At 35.7% G+C, this 19801-nt stretch overlaps 1 protein-coding gene across 1 annotated transcript in view; it reads left to right on the forward strand.

Annotated features, from left to right (window-relative positions):
- Positions 1-19801, forward strand: part of LOC123669264 (neuroligin-1-like) — a 46737-nt gene that overhangs the window by 7842 nt on the left and 19094 nt on the right. The window contains exons 2-10 of the mRNA XM_045602877.1: positions 1115-1307; positions 2786-2904; positions 3180-3329; positions 3883-4077; positions 6316-6451; positions 7000-7248; positions 7957-8218; positions 8508-8748; positions 9804-9941. Of these exons, the coding sequence (XP_045458833.1) occupies positions 1115-1307; positions 2786-2904; positions 3180-3329; positions 3883-4077; positions 6316-6451; positions 7000-7248; positions 7957-8218; positions 8508-8748; positions 9804-9941 (1683 nt within the window). The remainder of the gene's footprint in view (positions 1-1114; positions 1308-2785; positions 2905-3179; positions 3330-3882; positions 4078-6315; positions 6452-6999; positions 7249-7956; positions 8219-8507; positions 8749-9803; positions 9942-19801) is intronic.

A 19801-nucleotide genomic window follows, 5' to 3' on the forward strand; every position in this document is an offset into this window, starting at 1 on the left:
TATTTTAAATTAAATTTGTATCCATACTACTTTTGATTGCAACAAATTTTAATATCACTTTTTATTACGTTTTAGCTATGAGCTATTTAACGGATGGAGTAATGGTTCCTGGCAATTACCAAGCTATTATAACTTGGTGATTGCCTGAAACTTTTAATTTAAGAATAATAAAATCAAGAACAACGTACATTTATCAAAATATATAAAACAATGAATCAAAAATATAAATTTTAAGGAAGACGAACGTAAAATATAGATTCTTGACAACTATAAAAAAAATATTTTTATAAAAATAAAAATGAGGTTTGATTATTATTCTAATATAAAAAAATTGTCTATGTGTGGGTACGTCACAACGCTCTTCAATAGATGCCCATAAGTGAGATATGTAATACCAAATTAATTGGTTTTAGCAGAGTTGTGGTTCGGACATCCATCTCCATTGTCCATTATGTATCAATTTTGTATGTTGTACTGTATGTTGTTTTCTGAGTATGTTTCTGTGTAGTGCTTTGTAAAGTGTTAAATAAATAAATAAATAATTTAGATTACCCTAAAGTAATTATATGCAAGTTAAAGACAATCCATTGAACTAGCTAGTTTCATTCATATAACATCAGCATACAGCAGCAACTTTGGCGCAATGATCACAGCACTGGTTTGTGGCTGTTACGCTGGCGGTTGCAGGTTCGATTCCCACACATGATAATCAATTGTATTGGCCATACAGAAGTTTGTCGTGGTCTGGGCGTTGTGCTTGTGTATTCTGTGTGTTTCCGGACCCCGGACACAGGATAAAATCCAACTGTGGGCCGTAGAATGTGAAGGGTTTATTTAATTTATTTAATTTTTGTTATACAATAATGAAACAAAATAACTCCTTAACAATGACACTTCCAGTTGCGCATATTGCTGTTAGCTTGTGTATATATATTTTCATACTACCCTACATATTGTTAATTTCTTGTCTCGACTATGAATTGTTTATATAGTGTTTTGCGATGTAGCCAACATATACATTTTTGTTTAATTTTAGTATGTGTGATTTCTCATGTAAGTTATTTCTATTGTTTTGAAATAAATGATCTTTAACCTTAATCATTTTGTTATTTAGGAGCAATCAGAGGTATCATAGTGGAACCTGCATCGCGTCGGCTGGAGCCCGTGGAAGTGTTCCGCGGGGTCCCGTACGGAGCCCGACCGCCTCGCCTCGGCCCACCCCCGCCCCCGCCGTCCTGGCCGGGCACACGTCTCGCGGACACGTTCGCACCTGTCTGCCCACAGCGTTACCCAGACATATCGAACAAGTTAGTATTTTAGATATAATTTTTTAAACTTTCACAGATGCTACGAAAACTTTTCGTCTACGGAAATTACGACGATGCAGGCGCCTTGATCACGGGTGAGTCACTCGTAATAGTGACGTCTCAACGTTGCTGAATTATCGAAAGTTTCAAAATTACAACAAGTTTCCATATTGAATTCTTGATAAAGTTAGATAGAAAGGTACTAGATGGGTTGTAATGACCCAACTTCTTTTAAGCCCATAAGAGTACGATGTATTTTATTTCAATACGTTTTTTATCAGATAAAGATGGCGTACGTTATTAAAAGTAATAAATGTATATGCACCACTGATTGTTTTTTCTAATAAAAAAAATATCAGATCAATTTATGTGTGTGATCAGACGAATGAAAAAAACATGAGGTGTAAAATCTAATGAACGAATGACCTCTTTACGTTTCTCGTAACGACATCTATCGGAAAGATACTAAGAAAACGTCGTCGTCTATCCTATTAGATTCCGATAGACGACGACGTTTTCTAATAACGCAATCTATCAATCGATAGATGGCGTTATTTGAATTGTTTATTTACCATTTCATATGTTATTAATCTTTTTCTTAGACTAGTAAGCCTTTTTTGTGCCTATTTGAACAGTCTATCTGAAGGAGTAAATTCCAGTTATGCGTCGGAGCCGACACACACACTTCTTTTTTAATTCTGACCGAACGTATCGAGTCGTACCATTTTTCCATTCATGTCTGTTTGACTGTTCTTAGACATATCTACAATCATCCCTTATCATTGTTTGAATATCTACTTCATTATTTTTATTAATCCTACTTTCATATTTCTCTTCAAGCCAATAAACATTTTGATTATTATGATATCACATTAAATGAACTCATAAGCATTAATAAGCTGCACGCTTTGCTGTTTCGTGACACGTTATGTAATGTTTTCCATTATTATTTTCATTTACGTTAATTTAATTCACGAAATACTCTATAATGTATGTAAACTTTGTTAATGTAGAAATATTAAAAGCTATGAAAAGCTGTCATGCAACGCTATATCGTTTGTTATCATTTTTATTTTAAAAGCTGTTATTATGGGAGCGTCAGGCCAAGCCCATTACAGCCTACAAGATAGGTTAGCATAATGGTCATAGTAACTAGCTCTTGCGCTAGCGTAGTAGGTTCGATCCTGAAATGGATTTTTATAGTAGTTTTTTTAATGCTGGTCGTTTGTTCGATTCTGTGTTTATGGTGTGACCGCGGAGTATGAGGCGCTTAATATTGTTAATTCAAGTCAGTCTAATATCATTTTACGGTTTACGCTTTCATCTTATAGTGAGAATTTACGAGTATTTTACAATTCAGTTCTAGAACAAAGCGGATAGATTACAAAGTTCAAATAGTAGTAGGCACTAATACAATACCATATAAAACATTGTCTTGTTTCTTAGTATTTTAAAAAAATAATTTCTACTTTAAACAGGAGTGCAGCCCTTCAAAAGATGCCGCTAGGACTGTACAACGAACTCAAGGTCACCATCCCACTGCTTGCAAATCAGAGCGAAGACTGCCTATACCTAAACATATACGTACCCGGTAGCGGTAAGTATACAAATACAACATTACTCAAAACTTTATATTTATATTTTAATTTATTTGTCATTTTATTAATTATCGTTACAATAAAATAAAATAAATAAAATAATAAACGTTTCACACTCAACTCAAATTAAAAAAATAAAACATTCTTCTCATCTCAAACTCTTCAGCAAAAATGTATTCCATTTAAGCACCTATTTTATTATAATTAATATGAAATTATTATTATTAGTTGTAGGATGAGAATGGTAATGTACATTGCTGTTTTCGTTGTTCAGGCGCGCGTGGGGTGGAAGCGCCCTACGCAGTGGTGGTGTGGCTGGGCGCGGCGCACGAGTGGGGGTCGGGCAACGCGCTGGACGGCGCCGTCCTCGCCGCGCGGGCTCACCTTCTTGTCGTCACTCTTAACTATAGGCTAGGTTTATTAGGTCGGTTTACTTCAGGCAAATAAATGTCTTTGCCTTTAATAAAAACAACTAAAAATAGTGTAAGAGTAACCATGTATGCTTCAGGGGAATTAAAAAAATGATTTTAGGAAGCAGCAACGTGTTGAATTAAACCAACATATTTTATATTTTGTTGTTTATCAGAAGCATCGCAAATGCGTTACCGATCCCAACCCCAAACCCCCCAGAAGCTCGGTCACCTAACTCACGACAGGAAAACGACACTTCTTGAAAGCAGTATTATTTATCTGCGATCTTCTGTCGATCGAGGTATTTCCCCATTCGGGCTTGTTCAGATTTTGAGCAGGACGTTTCCTGCTGTGCCCTACTTCAGTTTGTAGAGAATAATAAAGAATAATAGAACTACTCAGCGGAATTTAGAAGTTTATTCAGCAGAAGCAAGCGTAGTCTTAAGTTTTCTTTTATTAGATAACTCTGAATAAGTAATTTACCACAAATTTAAATAGCTATGTACATACAAGCCATTTTCATTTTACCAAGTATTTTTCTAGGCTAAGTTTCAATTTTTCCATAGGTTATTTAACAACAGGCGCTTCAGACGAAGTGTCGATGTCTGGTGGCGCTGCACCATTAGACATCGCAGCGGCACTCACGTGGGTTCGACGGAATATCGCAGCATTTGGTGGCGACCCGCGGAGACTGACGCTAGCTGGACACTCTGCTGGTGCAGCGCTGGCCAATGTCATGCTGATGCTGCCTTTGACTAAAGGTTACTAATTGTGATAGTTAAAAAAAAAACTAACTTAAGTTCTTAGTGATAAAAAAATAATAAAAGTTAGGGTACAATGCATATTACTAGAAATAATCCAATGATAGTTTGAAAAGTCAATTTGTACTTAAATATATTCTTTGAGTAGTTTCCAATACATCATCTACTGTTAACCATTTTTTTTTTTCAAAATATTATGTCGTATTGTTGAAATTAATTAGTGCATTCTGATATTAATAAATCAAATACCATCAATTATCAAAATTATTTTAAATCAAATAGTCTTTCTGCGGGGACAAATCATTTAAATTACACGTATTTTTAAAAATAATAATAATAATAATAAATAAATATTTATTTTGTTTTCTCTCACACAAAATAGACACAAAATACAAATTTCAACATTAACGAAGCAAAATCTGTGTGAGCGACTGGCGACTGTACTAGGAGACCTGTATTACAGATTGCCAGTCCCTCCACATCTGGACCGAATGGAATTTAAATACATCAATTTGATCAATAAAATTATTAAATATATTATTATTAAATATCTAAATATCTAATATATTCTAAACATTTTTGAATATCATATCAAAAATTGACCGCTCCAGCGGGGTTCGAACCCGCGTCTCCGACGTACCGTGTCAGCGCTCTAGCCAATTAAGCTATGGAACGATACAGCGCATACAACGATTTCGCTTAAACCGTAATTTAAAATTATCATATCGAAAATTTCGCTCGAGCGGGTGTATCGTTCCATAGCTTAATTGGCTAGAGCGCCGACACGGTACGTCGGAGACGCGGGTTCGAACCCCGCTGGAGCGGTCAATTTTTGATATGATATTCAAAAATGTTTAGAATTCCTAATGTGGGTAACACAAAAATAAAATCTTAGATATTAAAAATAGCACGGTGTCGTCTCCTGTCAAAGATTTTCATTGTAATATGAAACTTTGAATAGTTACGGGTTTCTGTAAAGAGCTCACTATAGACGGCGCCACGGTTCGCTTAAACCGTAATTTAAAATTATCATATCGAAAATTTCGCTCGAGCGGGTGTATCGTTCCATAGCTTAATTGGCTAGAGCGCCGACACGGTACGTCGGAGACGCGGGTTCGAACCCCGCTGGAGCGGTCAATTTTTGATATGATATTCAAAAATGTTTAGAATTCCTAATGTGGGTAACACAAAAATAAAATCTTAGATATTAAAAATAGCACGGTGTCGTCTCCTGTCAAAGATTTTCATTGTAATATGAAACTTTGAATAGTTACGGGTTTCTGTAAAGAGCTCACTATAGACGGCGCCACGGTTTCGCTTAAACCGTAATTTAAAATTATCATATCGAAAATTTCGCTCGAGCGGGTGTATCGTTCCATAGCTTAATTGGCGAGAGCGCCGACACGGTACGTCGGAGACGCGGGTTCGAACCCCGCTGGAGCGGTCAATTTTTGATATGATATTCAAAAATGTTTAGAATTCCTAATGTGGGTAACACAAAAATAAAATCTTAGATATTAAAAATAGCACGGTGTCGTCTCCTGTCAAAGATTTTCATTGTAATATGAAACTTTGAATAGTTACGGGTTTCTGTAAAGAGCTCACTATAGACGGCGCCACGGTTCGCTTAAACCGTAATTTAAAATTATCATATCGAAAATTTCGCTCGAGCGGGTGTATCGTTCCATAGCTTAATTGGCTAGAGCGCCGACACGGTACGTCGGAGACGCGGGTTCGAACCCCGCTGGAGCGGTCAATTTTTGATATGATATTCAAAAATGTTTAGAATTCCTAATGTGGGTAACACAAAAATAAAATCTTAGATATTAAAAATAGCACGGTGTCGTCTCCTGTCAAAGATTTTCATTGTAATATGAAACTTTGAATAGTTACGGGTTTCTGTAAAGAGCTCACTATAGACGGCGCCACGGTTTCGCTTAAACCGTAATTTAAAATTATCATATCGAAAATTTCGCTCGAGCGGGTGTATCGTTCCATAGCTTAATTGGCGAGAGCGCCGACACGGTACGTCGGAGACGCGGGTTCGAACCCCGCTGGAGCGGTCAATTTTTGATATGATATTCAAAAATGTTTAGAATTCCTAATGTGGGTAACACAAAAATAAAATCTTAGATATCTAATATATTATTAAATATATATAAAATAATTATTAATTATTAGCGGTTTTCAAACATTTAAGTTGCTTTGAAACGCTCTGAGTTCCTAGCCTTCACCCAGGTCTAATCTCCCGAGTGCTAGTGCTCAGCGGCTCGGCCCTGAGCCCGTCGGCGCTGGCGCCGGAGCCCGCGCTCGCGCGGGAGCACACCGCGCAGGCGCTGCGGTGCGCTCGAGATGCGAGTGGTGAGGAACATTGGTGAGTCCTAATAAGGCAACAAATCACTCAAAACCCAATTAAGTGCCATCATGAGATTGTTTTTACACTTCAGCCTGTAATATCCCACTATTGGACATAGGCCTCTTTCACCATGTAGGAGAAGGATCAAAGGTTAATCCACCACGCTGCTCCAATGCGGGTTGGCGGATGGGGTTGGGAGATTGTTTTTACTAAATTGATTTTGGTAATCTTATACGATTAAAATGGTTATACCAAATCATAACATTTAAATGAAACAACTTTTTCCTCCTCCCGTGACCGTGGTTGCTGTAAAGTAACCGAAATGTCGGGAATCAAAAAAGTTAAATCATTAAAATGAAAATACGAAAAATTTGTTTAATTTAAATTAGTAAAATTCGCGTAAACATTAGAAAACAAAATCATAACATATTCTATCAATATAGTGATAAGATGAATGAGAAACAGCACCTATAAAAAGTATAACATAAAATAGCTTAGAGCATATGTAATTCAGGTATCATTAGTCGACATCATAAAACTTAGCTAACGTAGACTATTTTATTCAGGTTAATAGCATGTATCCGCTCCCGTCCTCTGCCGGTACTGCTAGCCGTCGAAGCCCCACGAGCCAGGTTCCTAGCTGGCTGGGCCCCGTCAGTACCTGTGCGAGACTCGCAACTTCAGACCCCAACAAAGGCCCTTCATGCTAGTGAAGTGTTCTTAGATTGCGCGCTCGCGGTAGTCGTAACGACTACAGAAAGCTACCAGTACTTCAGCGAAGATGAGGTGCGACATGGCTTTGAAGAAGAACACAGGTGTGTGACGTAAATTTTTCCATCATAAAAATACTTCATAATTTTTTATTTGACTTCATTGCGTAAAATATTCAAGAAGCACAAATTGTAACTGTTAAAATTTAAATTTAAAAATAATTAGGACGTTAATAATACGATTTTATTTTCTACTCCCCGTAAAAAAAAAGAAAAAGAAGAGAACACGAAAAGATAAATATTTTTTAAAGTTAAATTTCCTTCCTAAGAAAAAGAGACATATCTTATATATGCATATATATTTTAAAGGGGCGCTTCTTTATATGTATTACTAGCGACCCGCCCCGGCCTCGCACGGCTGCAAAAACTATCAGTGTTCCTCTACTATATTATGCATGTATTACACATATATTCCTTTCTCCGGAATCACTCTATTTACTAAAGAAAATCGCATCAAAATCCGTTGTGTAGTTTTAAAGATCTAACCATATAGACAGCGGGAAGCGACTTTTTTTATACTATGTAATGTTTTGTAGCCTGACTTAGCTTGCTACATATTTAATTTAAAGAAACCCAAGAAACAGAGAATCAAAAACAAAATATAAAAATAAAGATTACAAAGATGTATAAGGAGCAACATCTAGTTTTGTCTTTAGACAAATGTTTCTTAACAACAATTTCACGTCCAAGACGAATTTACAAAAAGTTTAATGTAACAAATAATTAAATAATTCAATCGTATCATCAAATCAGGAACCGCGTCCTCCGAACATACGTCAGAAACGTGTACCGTTACCATCGCAACGAGATTTTCGCCGCCGTTCGTAACGAGTACACGGATTGGGAGAAGCCGATCCAGCATCCGATCAACATCCGTGATGCGACGCTGGAGTCTCTCAGTGACGCCGCTGTGGCTGCTCCTGCGCTCAGACTGGCGCAGCTGCACGCGAAGCGGGGCGCGAAAACATATTTTGCTCATTTTGCTCATCAGAGCAAAGATTCGGATTATCCTCAGGTGAAATTCACTGTTCAACGATCTAACTCAACACATTAAACATATACGCCATTATTGTATGTAAGTTTTTATAAATCAAAGATAATATCTTACTTTAAGGAATGATTTAGATAAATAGATTCGTTATAAAAAAAACTAAGCATGACATTAACGCCGGCAATTTTTTGCTGATCACTTTTCATATATCTCTAAATCTTAAGCAGTTAAGTGACTAGCTGTTCACACTGACTGTGTTCAATTGTAGTTCTTTAAAACTAGTAGCTTACTAACTTAAAACTATTTTGGACAGCGTCTTGGCAGTGTCACTAGTGAAACCTTGCCCTACTTCCTCGGTTTGCCTCTTGTCGGTGGATTGCCCTTTTCGCCGAGGAACTATTCGAGGGGGGATGTAGCTGTGGCAGAAACTACCGTCGCTCTGTTGGCAGGGTTTGCTAAAACTGGAGACCCGACTCCTAAAATTGATGACCAAAGAAACGAGGCCGTCAACTGGCCTCAGTACGAACTGAACACGCAACAGTATTTGAGTATAGGTGAGTGTTGCCAATCTTCAAACACAGCAGATTTAGTTCGAAGCATGCTGCTTTATAAAAGCCTTGCCCATCGCCGTCCAACAGTATAAGCTTTTGTATTATGGAAAGATTTTATACTGTACAGAATGTTAGTGAAAAGCAAGACAAAAATTTTCAGTGTCAGAAATATATTAGAATTTTTTTACAGGTTCTGAGTCCAACACGATATAAGTGATCATCATCATTATTTCAGCCTATCGCAGTCCACTGCTGGACATAGGCCTCCACAAGTTCACACCAAAAACGCCATGAACTCATGTGTTTTGCCCATAGTCACCACGCTGGGCAGGCGGGTTGATGACCGCAGGGCTAGCATTGTCGCGCCGAAGACGCTGCTGCCCGTCTTCGGCCTGTGTATTTCAAGCCAGCAGTTGGATGGTTATCCCGCCACCGGTCGGCTTTTTAAGTTCCAAGGCGGTAGCGGAACTGCGTTATCCTTTAGTCGCCTCTTACGACACCCACGGGAAGAGAGGGGTGGTTATATTCTTTATTGCCGTAACCACACAGCAGATATAAGTGATAGATCATGCATTACCTGAAAACAGAGAACAAAATCATATACATTTTTATATAAGTTACGTATCAACTTAATGATACACAATATTACTATTTATAAAATGTTAAATAACCTATAATAGTAATTTATATACGATTTCGTGCAGTTCTTATAGTTAAAACTGCGGTAGGGCTCAGCAGGAATTTCCTGCTCAAAATATGGAGCAGCCCGACTGGGGTAGTACCTCGACCTTACAGAAGACCACAGCTAAATAATACTGCTTTCAAGCAGTGTTGTGTTCCTGTTGGTGAGTAAGGTGACCAGAGCTCCTGGGGGGATTGGGGATTGGGTCGACAACGCGCTTGCGATGCTTCTGGCGCAGGCGTCTATAAGCTACAGTAATCGCTTACCATCAGGTGAGCCGTACGCTTGTTTGCCTAGTGACATAAAAAAAAAGTTAAAATCAAACATTGGACTATCCAAAATGCTGCTATCAACTAAATTAACAATTCTTTCGTAGGCACAAAAATGCGCGTGAAAAGTCACTACCGCGGGCACAAGATGGCGCTGTGGCTGCACCTGCTGCCGCAGCTGCACCGGCCCGGCGCCGCGCCGCGCCACCACCAGTTCCGCGCCGCGCACCCCGACATGTTCGCAGGTGGGCTACTCGTCAGATTGTACACTATATACAAAATTCTATATATATTTCTATTTGTTTTGTCTTTAAAAATTGTGTAAACCAAATACTATGTACAAAACCGACTACTATGTTCCGGTAAGGTCACGGTTATTCTAGCATTGACAAACGTCAGCGATTTTGCTGAATATTCAACAAGTTGTTAATGAAATACTGCTGAATTCATTAAATATCCTTCTCACAAATTTATGGATTTTAGGGTTCCATACATTCAAATCAAATTAAAGGTTATATATTATGTCTTGTTATACGTATGTTGTACCCTGGTTCATTTACTATTTTTATAACTAAGCAGCTACAAACTAACTGAGAAGAACTGAACTCTATTAAAACTAACTGTATTTATAAACTTTATCGTAAGAACATGTCATAACAAGTGATAACAGGCTTTAACTTCATGCAAAAAAATTTACATACCATCATAACGGAAGCAATTTCGTTTTTTGCCAAGCATTAGAAAATCATTTCGTATAAATGTAAGATCGTAATATACATAAAAGTCACTGACCTATTCTCCAAACCACAACTCAGATGGCCTAGACACATTCACACATATCTTACACACATATCTTTGAGCCACGCGGACAGTAATTTTCTTTTAATTCTTGCTGTTAAACATCGAAACTGTTTTAAAATATGCCCAACATTTAACATAACCACCGCTCTGGTGTAGTGGTGCGTGTTGCTGCCTAAAACACCGTCGGTTTGCGGATTCGATTCCCGCTTGGGATGGATATTTGTACATTTGAACATTTATTTCTTTCCGGTTTGTATGTCTGTTTTTGTTGGTCTCTCCCAACATGCCTCGGCGTGAAACAGCGTGATTAATTAAGGTCCAATTCTTCTCCAACATTTAGAAAGAAGCCTATGCCCAGCAGTGGGATGATACAGGCTGAATGCACATTTTTCATTTCATACCTATATTATTTTTTTCTAAAAATAATTTCACCTCGAAACCTCTCGAACCAATCTACCAATAAGAATGTTGACCATATCGTAACTTTTTAATATCCCGACATCTGTGTTTTATAGAGACACGTATTTTACGGTCATTGTTTTACGTCGGATGAGGTATTACGAGGATGGTCCGCCTCGTAACGGAAACTCATAAAACACGTCGCTCTGTTTATCCTACAGTGTAAAAATTTCAGGAACTTTCTACTAACACGAAAAAAAGTGTGTCAGCTCCGACGCACGACTGGAGTATACTCGTTTAAATCGACTGTGTAAATAGGCACAAAAAAGGCTAAGAAAAAGATTAATACCAAATCAAATTGTAAATAAACGAATCAAACAACGCCATCTATCGAAACCCTATTGAGTTCCGATAGATGGCGTTACGAGAAACGTAACGTCATTCGTTCAGTAGATTTTACTCCTCATAAGATTCTTAAGGAGTATACACCAAAGAAAAACATGACTACCTAATAAAAAAACCAACTACTAACAACATAACGACGTATGTACCAATGAAGTACGATAAAATTAGAAATAATTTCGTAGTTTTTAAAATAAAAGGTTTTAAAACTAAAAGTCTCTCTTCATGATTTCCCAAGCATAATCTGCAATATTCGTCATTGTATAGAATCCGACAATCCGTGCTCAATACAAAAGAAATATAAATATTACGCTTATAAATTGTATGTTTATCTTAATAAATTAAAATTTAAACTCGTATTTAAATGATTGCTCTTTATATATATACTAAAGTATATTTCATATTTCATTCCAAGCTAAGCTTACTATTTTTATCTTCAATATTAAAAATTATCAAACCAACATTCCACACGACTTAATACAAATAAAAATTAAAATTTAACTCACGATAAAAATACTCAGATAAATATTTTTCCTGGATTATTTTCACAAATGACAGATCACGAATAATTATATTTTTCAAGGCTCAATATCACGACGGCATACGGTTTGCTTGGCGATTTTAAAATGGTGGGTCTCCTGACCTTTGTTTGATTCGATCCATTTTCGTGCACAAAGCTCTCAGTTGACGCTTACTTGGAGACGAAAATGGGAATACGTAAAGGTACATTGTTTGTGTGGAGACACGAAATATATTATGTTACAGGAATGTGCTTGATATGAGACAAATTGTTATTGATATTAATATTGGGTATAGATTTAATGAGGTATCCAGTGGCAAGAGAATCACAATATATAAAAATAATTATGTATGCTTGGATAGCCTTTATCGTTTTATTCTAATTATAATTGATTTAGTAATTGATGTTTAAAAAAATTGTCCAAATTAGTGATTTGAAGTAGGCTATGTTTTAAGTAATTTTATTAATTATAATTATATTCAATATATTTTATCTATAAACATAATTAAAATTGAAGTTTCTGTCATTGATTTCAAAATAACTGTTTTTAAAGTGCGTATATATTATACTTGTAGTTACTTACTAGATACTAAAGCACAAACAAACGATTTAAAAAAAATTGTCTGTCTGTCTCTCTTTTTGTTTGTACGGGCTAATTTTCGGAATGGCTCAACCGATTTTTATGGAACTTTCACTGGAATAAGAGTAGGTTATGGAGCAACATATACGCTATACAAAAACAAATAAAATCCCAAAGTAAGAAAAAAGAGGTCACGTGGCATCATATAATTTTTATATTATAATTCGCATTCGTATAATAAATAATGAGTAACCAGATACAATCTCCCACGCGAACGAAGTCGCGGGTACAGATAGTTTTTAATAAACATACATATACGCTATGCATAGATCTATATTTATTTAAATGACAATTTCCTAAATTTCCTCGCAAACGAAAAGCAGGACAATAGCAAAATTCGCCAAAGAGCCAGATAACCTAATTTCAAATATTTAAGTATTGATTAGTAAAACTAATTTCACTTCTTGCTACAAAGCAAATTAAAAAAAATACGGAAGTATGAGTTCTGAACGTGCTCGAAATACGATATTTCCAATTTTTATCAGCGCTGCGTTGATCATTAAAATTCATAACAATAACTCATTTTAATTAATATATTGCTACAATGTACTATAGTTACAGTTATCAAGATATAATTAACTTAATTAATAATTACTAAATAATGTAAAGTTATTTCACAAATACCATATTACAGTGAAATTAATATTTGCAATTAACCGTTACGGATATTCATTGACTACAATTGCTACCAACTATTGCCAACTTTTTTATTTATACAACTAAGTCGGCAAACAAGAGTACGGTTCACCTGAGGGTAAGCGATTACCGTAGCTTATAGACGTCTGCAACACCAGAAGCATCGTAAGCGCCTTGCCGACCCTATCCGGAAGCACTGAACACCTTACTCACCAACAGGAGCACAACACTTCTTGAAAGTATTATTTAGCTGTGGCCTTCTGAAAGGTCGAGGTCGAGTTAGTACCCCAGTCAGGCTGCTCCATATTTTGAGCAGGAGATTTCCAGCTGCGCCCTACCTTCAGTTCTAGTGATATTACTATACTTAGTAATACAATTAATTAATTAATGTAACTTTGTTTAAAGTTGATACCTACAATTGGTAGTTAGTGTTGAATTCAGTTAATTTTAATTCCATTGTTCCAACTGCCGGTTGAAATATTTCGTTCTCTAAATTTAAACTAAAAACTAAATATAATTTAATAACTGTGCTGGAACATTATCCTCCTTTTCGTTCAGTCGGTTAAAACTAAATAACTCACTTCCGCCTGACTATCTTGTTTAATATTTAGCTTTAATGGATGCGTCTAGTTAGCGAGGTGTGTTGTCTCCTATCCACGGCCATTAGAGCCATTACCTCGCACTTTGCAAACTACACCCTCATTAACTGCTCCGTAAAAGTTCTTCCCCTAAATAGTGCAGAAATTCCCGGATTTTCCAAAAGATTTAATAGATTTTAGTTTACGCGCGAAAGCGTATCGCTCGCAATTTCCTTCCGTCATCTAATGATAGCGTATCATTTTTTTTTTTTCGTCGTTTAGCAATATGACTTTCGATCTTCCGTCGTATACTTTCTCCAACATTTATTTTCCTCCAATCTGTTACAATATGAACATGTTAAGACTTGCGAAAACATAAAAATCGGAGATAGATCTACGCCCTAATATCATATCACATGGCTCATATAATAATACGAGTCTTGATGGCACATCAAACGATTCGGAAGGAAATAATCGCGAAGATTAGAAAAAACATCGATGTAACTGATACTCACTAGAGGGTGATAGGGAGAAATTGGGTGTGGGGGGAACCGGGGAATGGGGGGGGGGATGAATTCATCACTATTTTTTTATACACGACTAGATTTGCAAACAAGCGTATGGCACAGCTGATAGTAAACGGTTATCGTAACCTACAGTCACCTGCTACACGAAATGGCATCGAAAGCATGTTGCCGACCCCTTGACACTCCCCAGAAGATCTGGCTATCTTCCTCACCACAAGAACACAACACTGCTTGATAATAGTATTATTTAGCTGTGATCGTTAATTATAGATACTCATCGCCTCTTTCTCCATATCGAGTCCGCCCTCGGTAGCAAGCGAAACGCTTCGACAGTGAGCGTCGCTAATTGTTACAAACCGCGTCGCTCGTCCCGTGCTATTTTTACTTGACATTTAATTTTGATTTAAGAATTTAAAAATTCTACTTAATAAGAATATTTGAATGTTTGAAATGTTGTGTTAATTTAATATTTTTACGTATAAATATCAGTATGAAATATTTTATCACTCTTGACGTGTTCAATTTGTTTTCTTCTCTTGATATTTGAGCAACATTTTGATCAAATATATGTCCAATATTGGGCCACATTTATAATTCTTCCATTGTTTATCATCAACGTCCAAAATGTATCTTCCAAATATTTATATGGTGTTACGACAATAGTTTACTACCGTTTTGGTGCTTACCCATTTTTAGATTTATCGTTCATAAATAAAAAAATTCTATACTTTCGTTAATTACTACTGAAAATCATTTAAAATTACACAATAGCACTCTTAAATTTATATTAGCTTTGTATCTTCGATCGTAGAATGTTCGCCCGGATGAGTGTTGACAATCAATTACGGCCATAAAAGCAATATTGCAGGCAGGAAGATGGCTCCATTGTACTCAGTGGATACACTTGAGTGGATGCAGCGATGTTCTTAGTCGCAAATAAATATTATTCTTGCATTGTATATCATATAACAACCGCCCTGGTGTAGTGGTGGGTGTAGTCGTCTAAAACACCTACAGTTTGTAGGTTCGATTCCCGCTCGGGATGGATATTTGTATCAGTACAAATATTTGTTTCCGGCTTAGATGCTTGTCCTTGTGGATCGTTGGTCCAAAGTAGGGAATATATCCGCCAACCCGCAGTGGAGCAGCGTGGTAGCAGTAGATTAAGCTCAAATTCTTCTCCTAGATGTTGGAAGAGACCTATGGACAGCAGTGGGATGCTACAGGCTAAATGCGAAAAATAGAGATTTTGTCACACAGTGACCACGTCCCCTCCATTGGTTTTTGTAATAGTTTAATATGTAGTATGTATATGTGTGTGTTCATTGTATGATATTATCCAGCCTACAATCGACCATAAAAAAACTGTTTTAGCATACATACATACATATAATCACGCCTCTCTCCCGTAGGGGTAGGCAGAGACCACTTCTTTCCATTTGCTACGATCCTTACACACTTGTTTCGCTTCGTCCACTTTCATTATTCCCTTCATACATCGTCTTCGGTTTAAGTTACTTTTGTTTTAAATGGTATAGAAATGAATAATGATAAGAATCAAATTACAAACTTACGTTTACATAAATTATTGCATTTCAAATGTAAAAAAAGAAATTGAAAAAAAAAACGTATTTTTTATATAAATAATATTTTACGAAAATCCAGCTGCAATTATCTATTTGCCTTCGTCACGCTTCAACCTTTCAATCATTGTGAAATTTCACAGATGAATGATCCGAGAAACGGCGACGGACATTTCTTTGTTACAACTGAATAAATATGAACCGTTTTCCGCGATATCACGGAGAAAAATTTATTAAACTAGCATTTTTTTTTATAAAACGTGCTGAAATAGAGTTAAATGGAATAAATGAGAATAAGGCATATAGCAAAAAGGAGAACATTATATATCTCTATTCCATTAGTTCTAAAAATTGATATTTAACACAGTCAAAATGATTTTCATGAATAGTGTTCCCGGTTGTCATCAGAGACACCCGATTGTTACTCATTATTGGAGATTTATTCGCCAACCCACCGTGACGCAGCGTAACCCTTCTACATATAGAAAGAGTCGTATGCTCAGTGGTGGGATGTTACAAGCTGAATTAACCAATCAACTAAAACATATTGTACAAATATATGTCAGTAACAGAATTGTCCACAATTATTACTAACAGTGTTACTAAAAGGTTTAATCACGTTGCTACTTTTTCACCGATCTTCAAAATTGTATTGAGTTTGTCATCTCGATGACGCCGTTCAATATCTTTCATGTCTGCTTCGTTCTACGTGATATTGGCGTAATCATCTGGCTTTGGCACTATTGAAAGATTAATCTATGGAATTAATACTTAGCATAAAAACTCAAACTTCATGTCGTGTTTATACTAAATTAAGTAACAGTAAATATGGCTAAAGCAAGCAAGCAAAGCTGTACACACATATATAACATAACACATGGTTTATACATTTTGATCCAAACAAAATACAATTCCTAATTTCATTTCACGCTTCTCTTGCAACGTATTTAATATTTTGCTTTTTATTCGATATCACAAAATGTACACAAATCACCATTTACTATATTTTTATAAGATTTATTGTATAAAAAATTCGCTATCTTTGACAATAACTCCGTTTTCCGTTTCGTAATAAAATTGGACTGAATACGCCATATTGTCTCATTATGTAAGTGACGCCATCGCATTGCAGTTTAGCCCAGTTGGTACGAACTGCGTAATAATATACTTACGTAATAGAAAAACAACTTTAACATTTATCTCGCTACGTAAGTTACTTTGTTACCTTGCTGTTACGTTTGCGCTTTTTGCGCAACGGTATTTTCTCATCATAATAAAATTTAGAATAATCTATAATATTACGTGAAGCACAAACTTTGTATCCCTTTTTGCGGAAATTGCGCGGACGGAGGAGTGTGAAATTTCGCACACTTATAGTTTATATAGAGAAGAAGTGCAGAATGCTAATTTTTTTTTTTAATTATGCATAACAATACATTAAATCAAATATTGTTTTCTAATGTTTACGCGAATTTTACTCATTTAATGAAACAACTTTTTTCGGATTTTATCGCGGTTTATTATTAACTTTTGATTCCCGACGTTTCGGATACTTATATAGTCCTATCTACGCAGAATACATTCTGCGTAAATAGGACTATATAAGATATTGATGTATGTCGGTAGTTTCGAATAACTTTGTAACGTTGGGACGTCTGACACCTCAGTCCTCCCGTGACCATGGTTGCTGTAAAGTATCCGAAACGTCGGGAATCAAAAGTTAATAATAAACCGCGATAAAATCCGAAAAAAGTTGTTTCATTACATTAAATCAATATGTTAAAAAAAAAATTCTCACACTACCATGCATTTGAGAGACACACGTATATACATAATTATACTATTTTGCTTAATGTTCAAACTTATAAATTTGAATCAATTATGGTCGAATTTCGACCACTGAGCGACCACTAGTAATATTTACATTCCAAAAACTTTACCACATAGAAAATTTAACTAAAGCTAAAATTGGGTAACTACCATCTTTTCGGTTTTCATTATTTGATGTCCAATGTCATCAGTCTCTGTAACGGTTAGACATATAACTCTCTACCAGCGTCTGTGTTTCCAGAAAACTATAACCTGGGGATCTTTAAGTCGCGAGTGAATAGGTTACTTCTAGGTAAGCGTGCTCCAACTTAGACCGCATTTTCACTTATCATCAGGTGAAATAGTGGTCAAACGCAAGCCTATCATTGTATAAAAGAAAACATATATTATACTTACAGTAAATTTATCATTTAACATTGTTTCAACGTAACAGCGACTGTCTATATGAATAAATTATAAAATAAATTACCATATATGTAAAAGCAAGGGTGTTTTTTAACCCGACTGGTTAGACTAATTTTTATTTGTTAGGAAAATATACAGATCGAAACCAAAATGTTTGCTTTCGACTTCAAAATTGTATAATATTTTGTGTCTAAAGGTTGTAATATGCATACGACTCTGGGGCTAACGCTTGTTATAATACATAGCAATATACACATGACAACACATTTGCTTACTTAGTTTGTTGGAATCAATCCAAAGTCTACAGGCAATGTCTACAATTTGTCATTGGTTATGTGATTCCGCCATATGCCATTATTAACCTACTTCAAAAATTAAAGAGGTTCTCAATTCAACTGTATTTGTTTATGTATGTCACCTCAGAACTTTTGACTGGGTGGATCGATTACGAAGATTTTTCTAATAAAATATGGTGCGTGTCATTTGGTCCCATTCAAATTTAATTGAGATCTGACAAAAACTTAATGAGTTATCACTAAAAATACGTACTTATATGACATTTTTTCGTAACTTGTTACTGGGTAGACTGATTTCGATAATTATTTTTTTAGTCGAATTCTGATGCTTTCCGAATGGTTGTATTTAAATTTGGTAGATATCTTTTAATGAAACAACTTTTTTCGGATTTTATCGCGGTTTATTATTATCTTTTGATTCCCGACGTTTCGGATACTTTACAGCAACCATGGTCACGGGGGGACTGAGGTGTCAGACGTCCCAACGTTACAAAGTTATTCGAAACTACCCGACATACATCAATATCTTATACAGTCCGTCAGTGTATAAGATATTGATGTATGTCGGGTAGTTTCGAATAACTTTGTAACGTTGGGACGTCTGACACCTCAGTCCCCCCGTGACCATGGTTGCTGTAAAGTATCCGAAACGTCGGGAATCAAAAGTTAATAATAAACCGCGATAAAATCCGAAAAAAGTTGTTTCATTAAATGAGTAAAATTCGCGTAAACATTAGAAAACAATATTGGTAGATATCTGCCGAGTGATTATTGTTTTATCTCTAATAATGCGTATTTACTTGACCATTTCAGTACCGATGTTGTATTACTGGTCGATGTTATTGTAATTGAAGGTCGTTTTTGTTTTCGTTTGTAAGCAAACACAATTATTTTACCTATTAGATATACAATACTACATATAATCTTTTATTGCACTCCTAATCTTGACTTGACTTCGAGGAGATAAGTCTGTTTGTTCTTAAAGCTACCTATAGTTAATAATATAGTAAAAAATTTGCAGTTGAAGTGAACAAATAAATCTTATTTCAATATTACTTTAAGTTTTGAGATTCTCGATAGAAACTAAATTTAAAATTTATTGTTCCTCCAGATCTGTAAATTGATTTTTAAAATTCGAATTCATTCTTAATTTGAATATTTAGAAATAGATTTAAGTAGAAACTTCCAGATTAATTCGGACTAAGAAAACGCCATAGTCTTAAAATTGCTTAAATCACTTTGACACCATGTTCTGATTTTAAAAATGTTTTCTCCGCGCTTATACCAAGAAGTTTTAGATCAATATCCGATGCTCTGTTATTTCCACACCCTCATGTTTGATAAGACTTGAAAGTAAAGAAATAAAAGACTATAAATAACGTTCAAGTTAAATATAACTACTTTTTATTTGTTTAAAGAGTATTTGTTGAGTTTTTTGTCGTTTATTTTTCAGGAAATACACCCCAAACCCAAGTCCAAATACTAAGT

The sequence above is a fragment of the Melitaea cinxia genome, chromosome 3 (assembly GCF_905220565.1).
Source record: "Melitaea cinxia chromosome 3, ilMelCinx1.1, whole genome shotgun sequence".
Taxonomy (NCBI): domain Eukaryota; kingdom Metazoa; phylum Arthropoda; class Insecta; order Lepidoptera; family Nymphalidae; genus Melitaea; species Melitaea cinxia.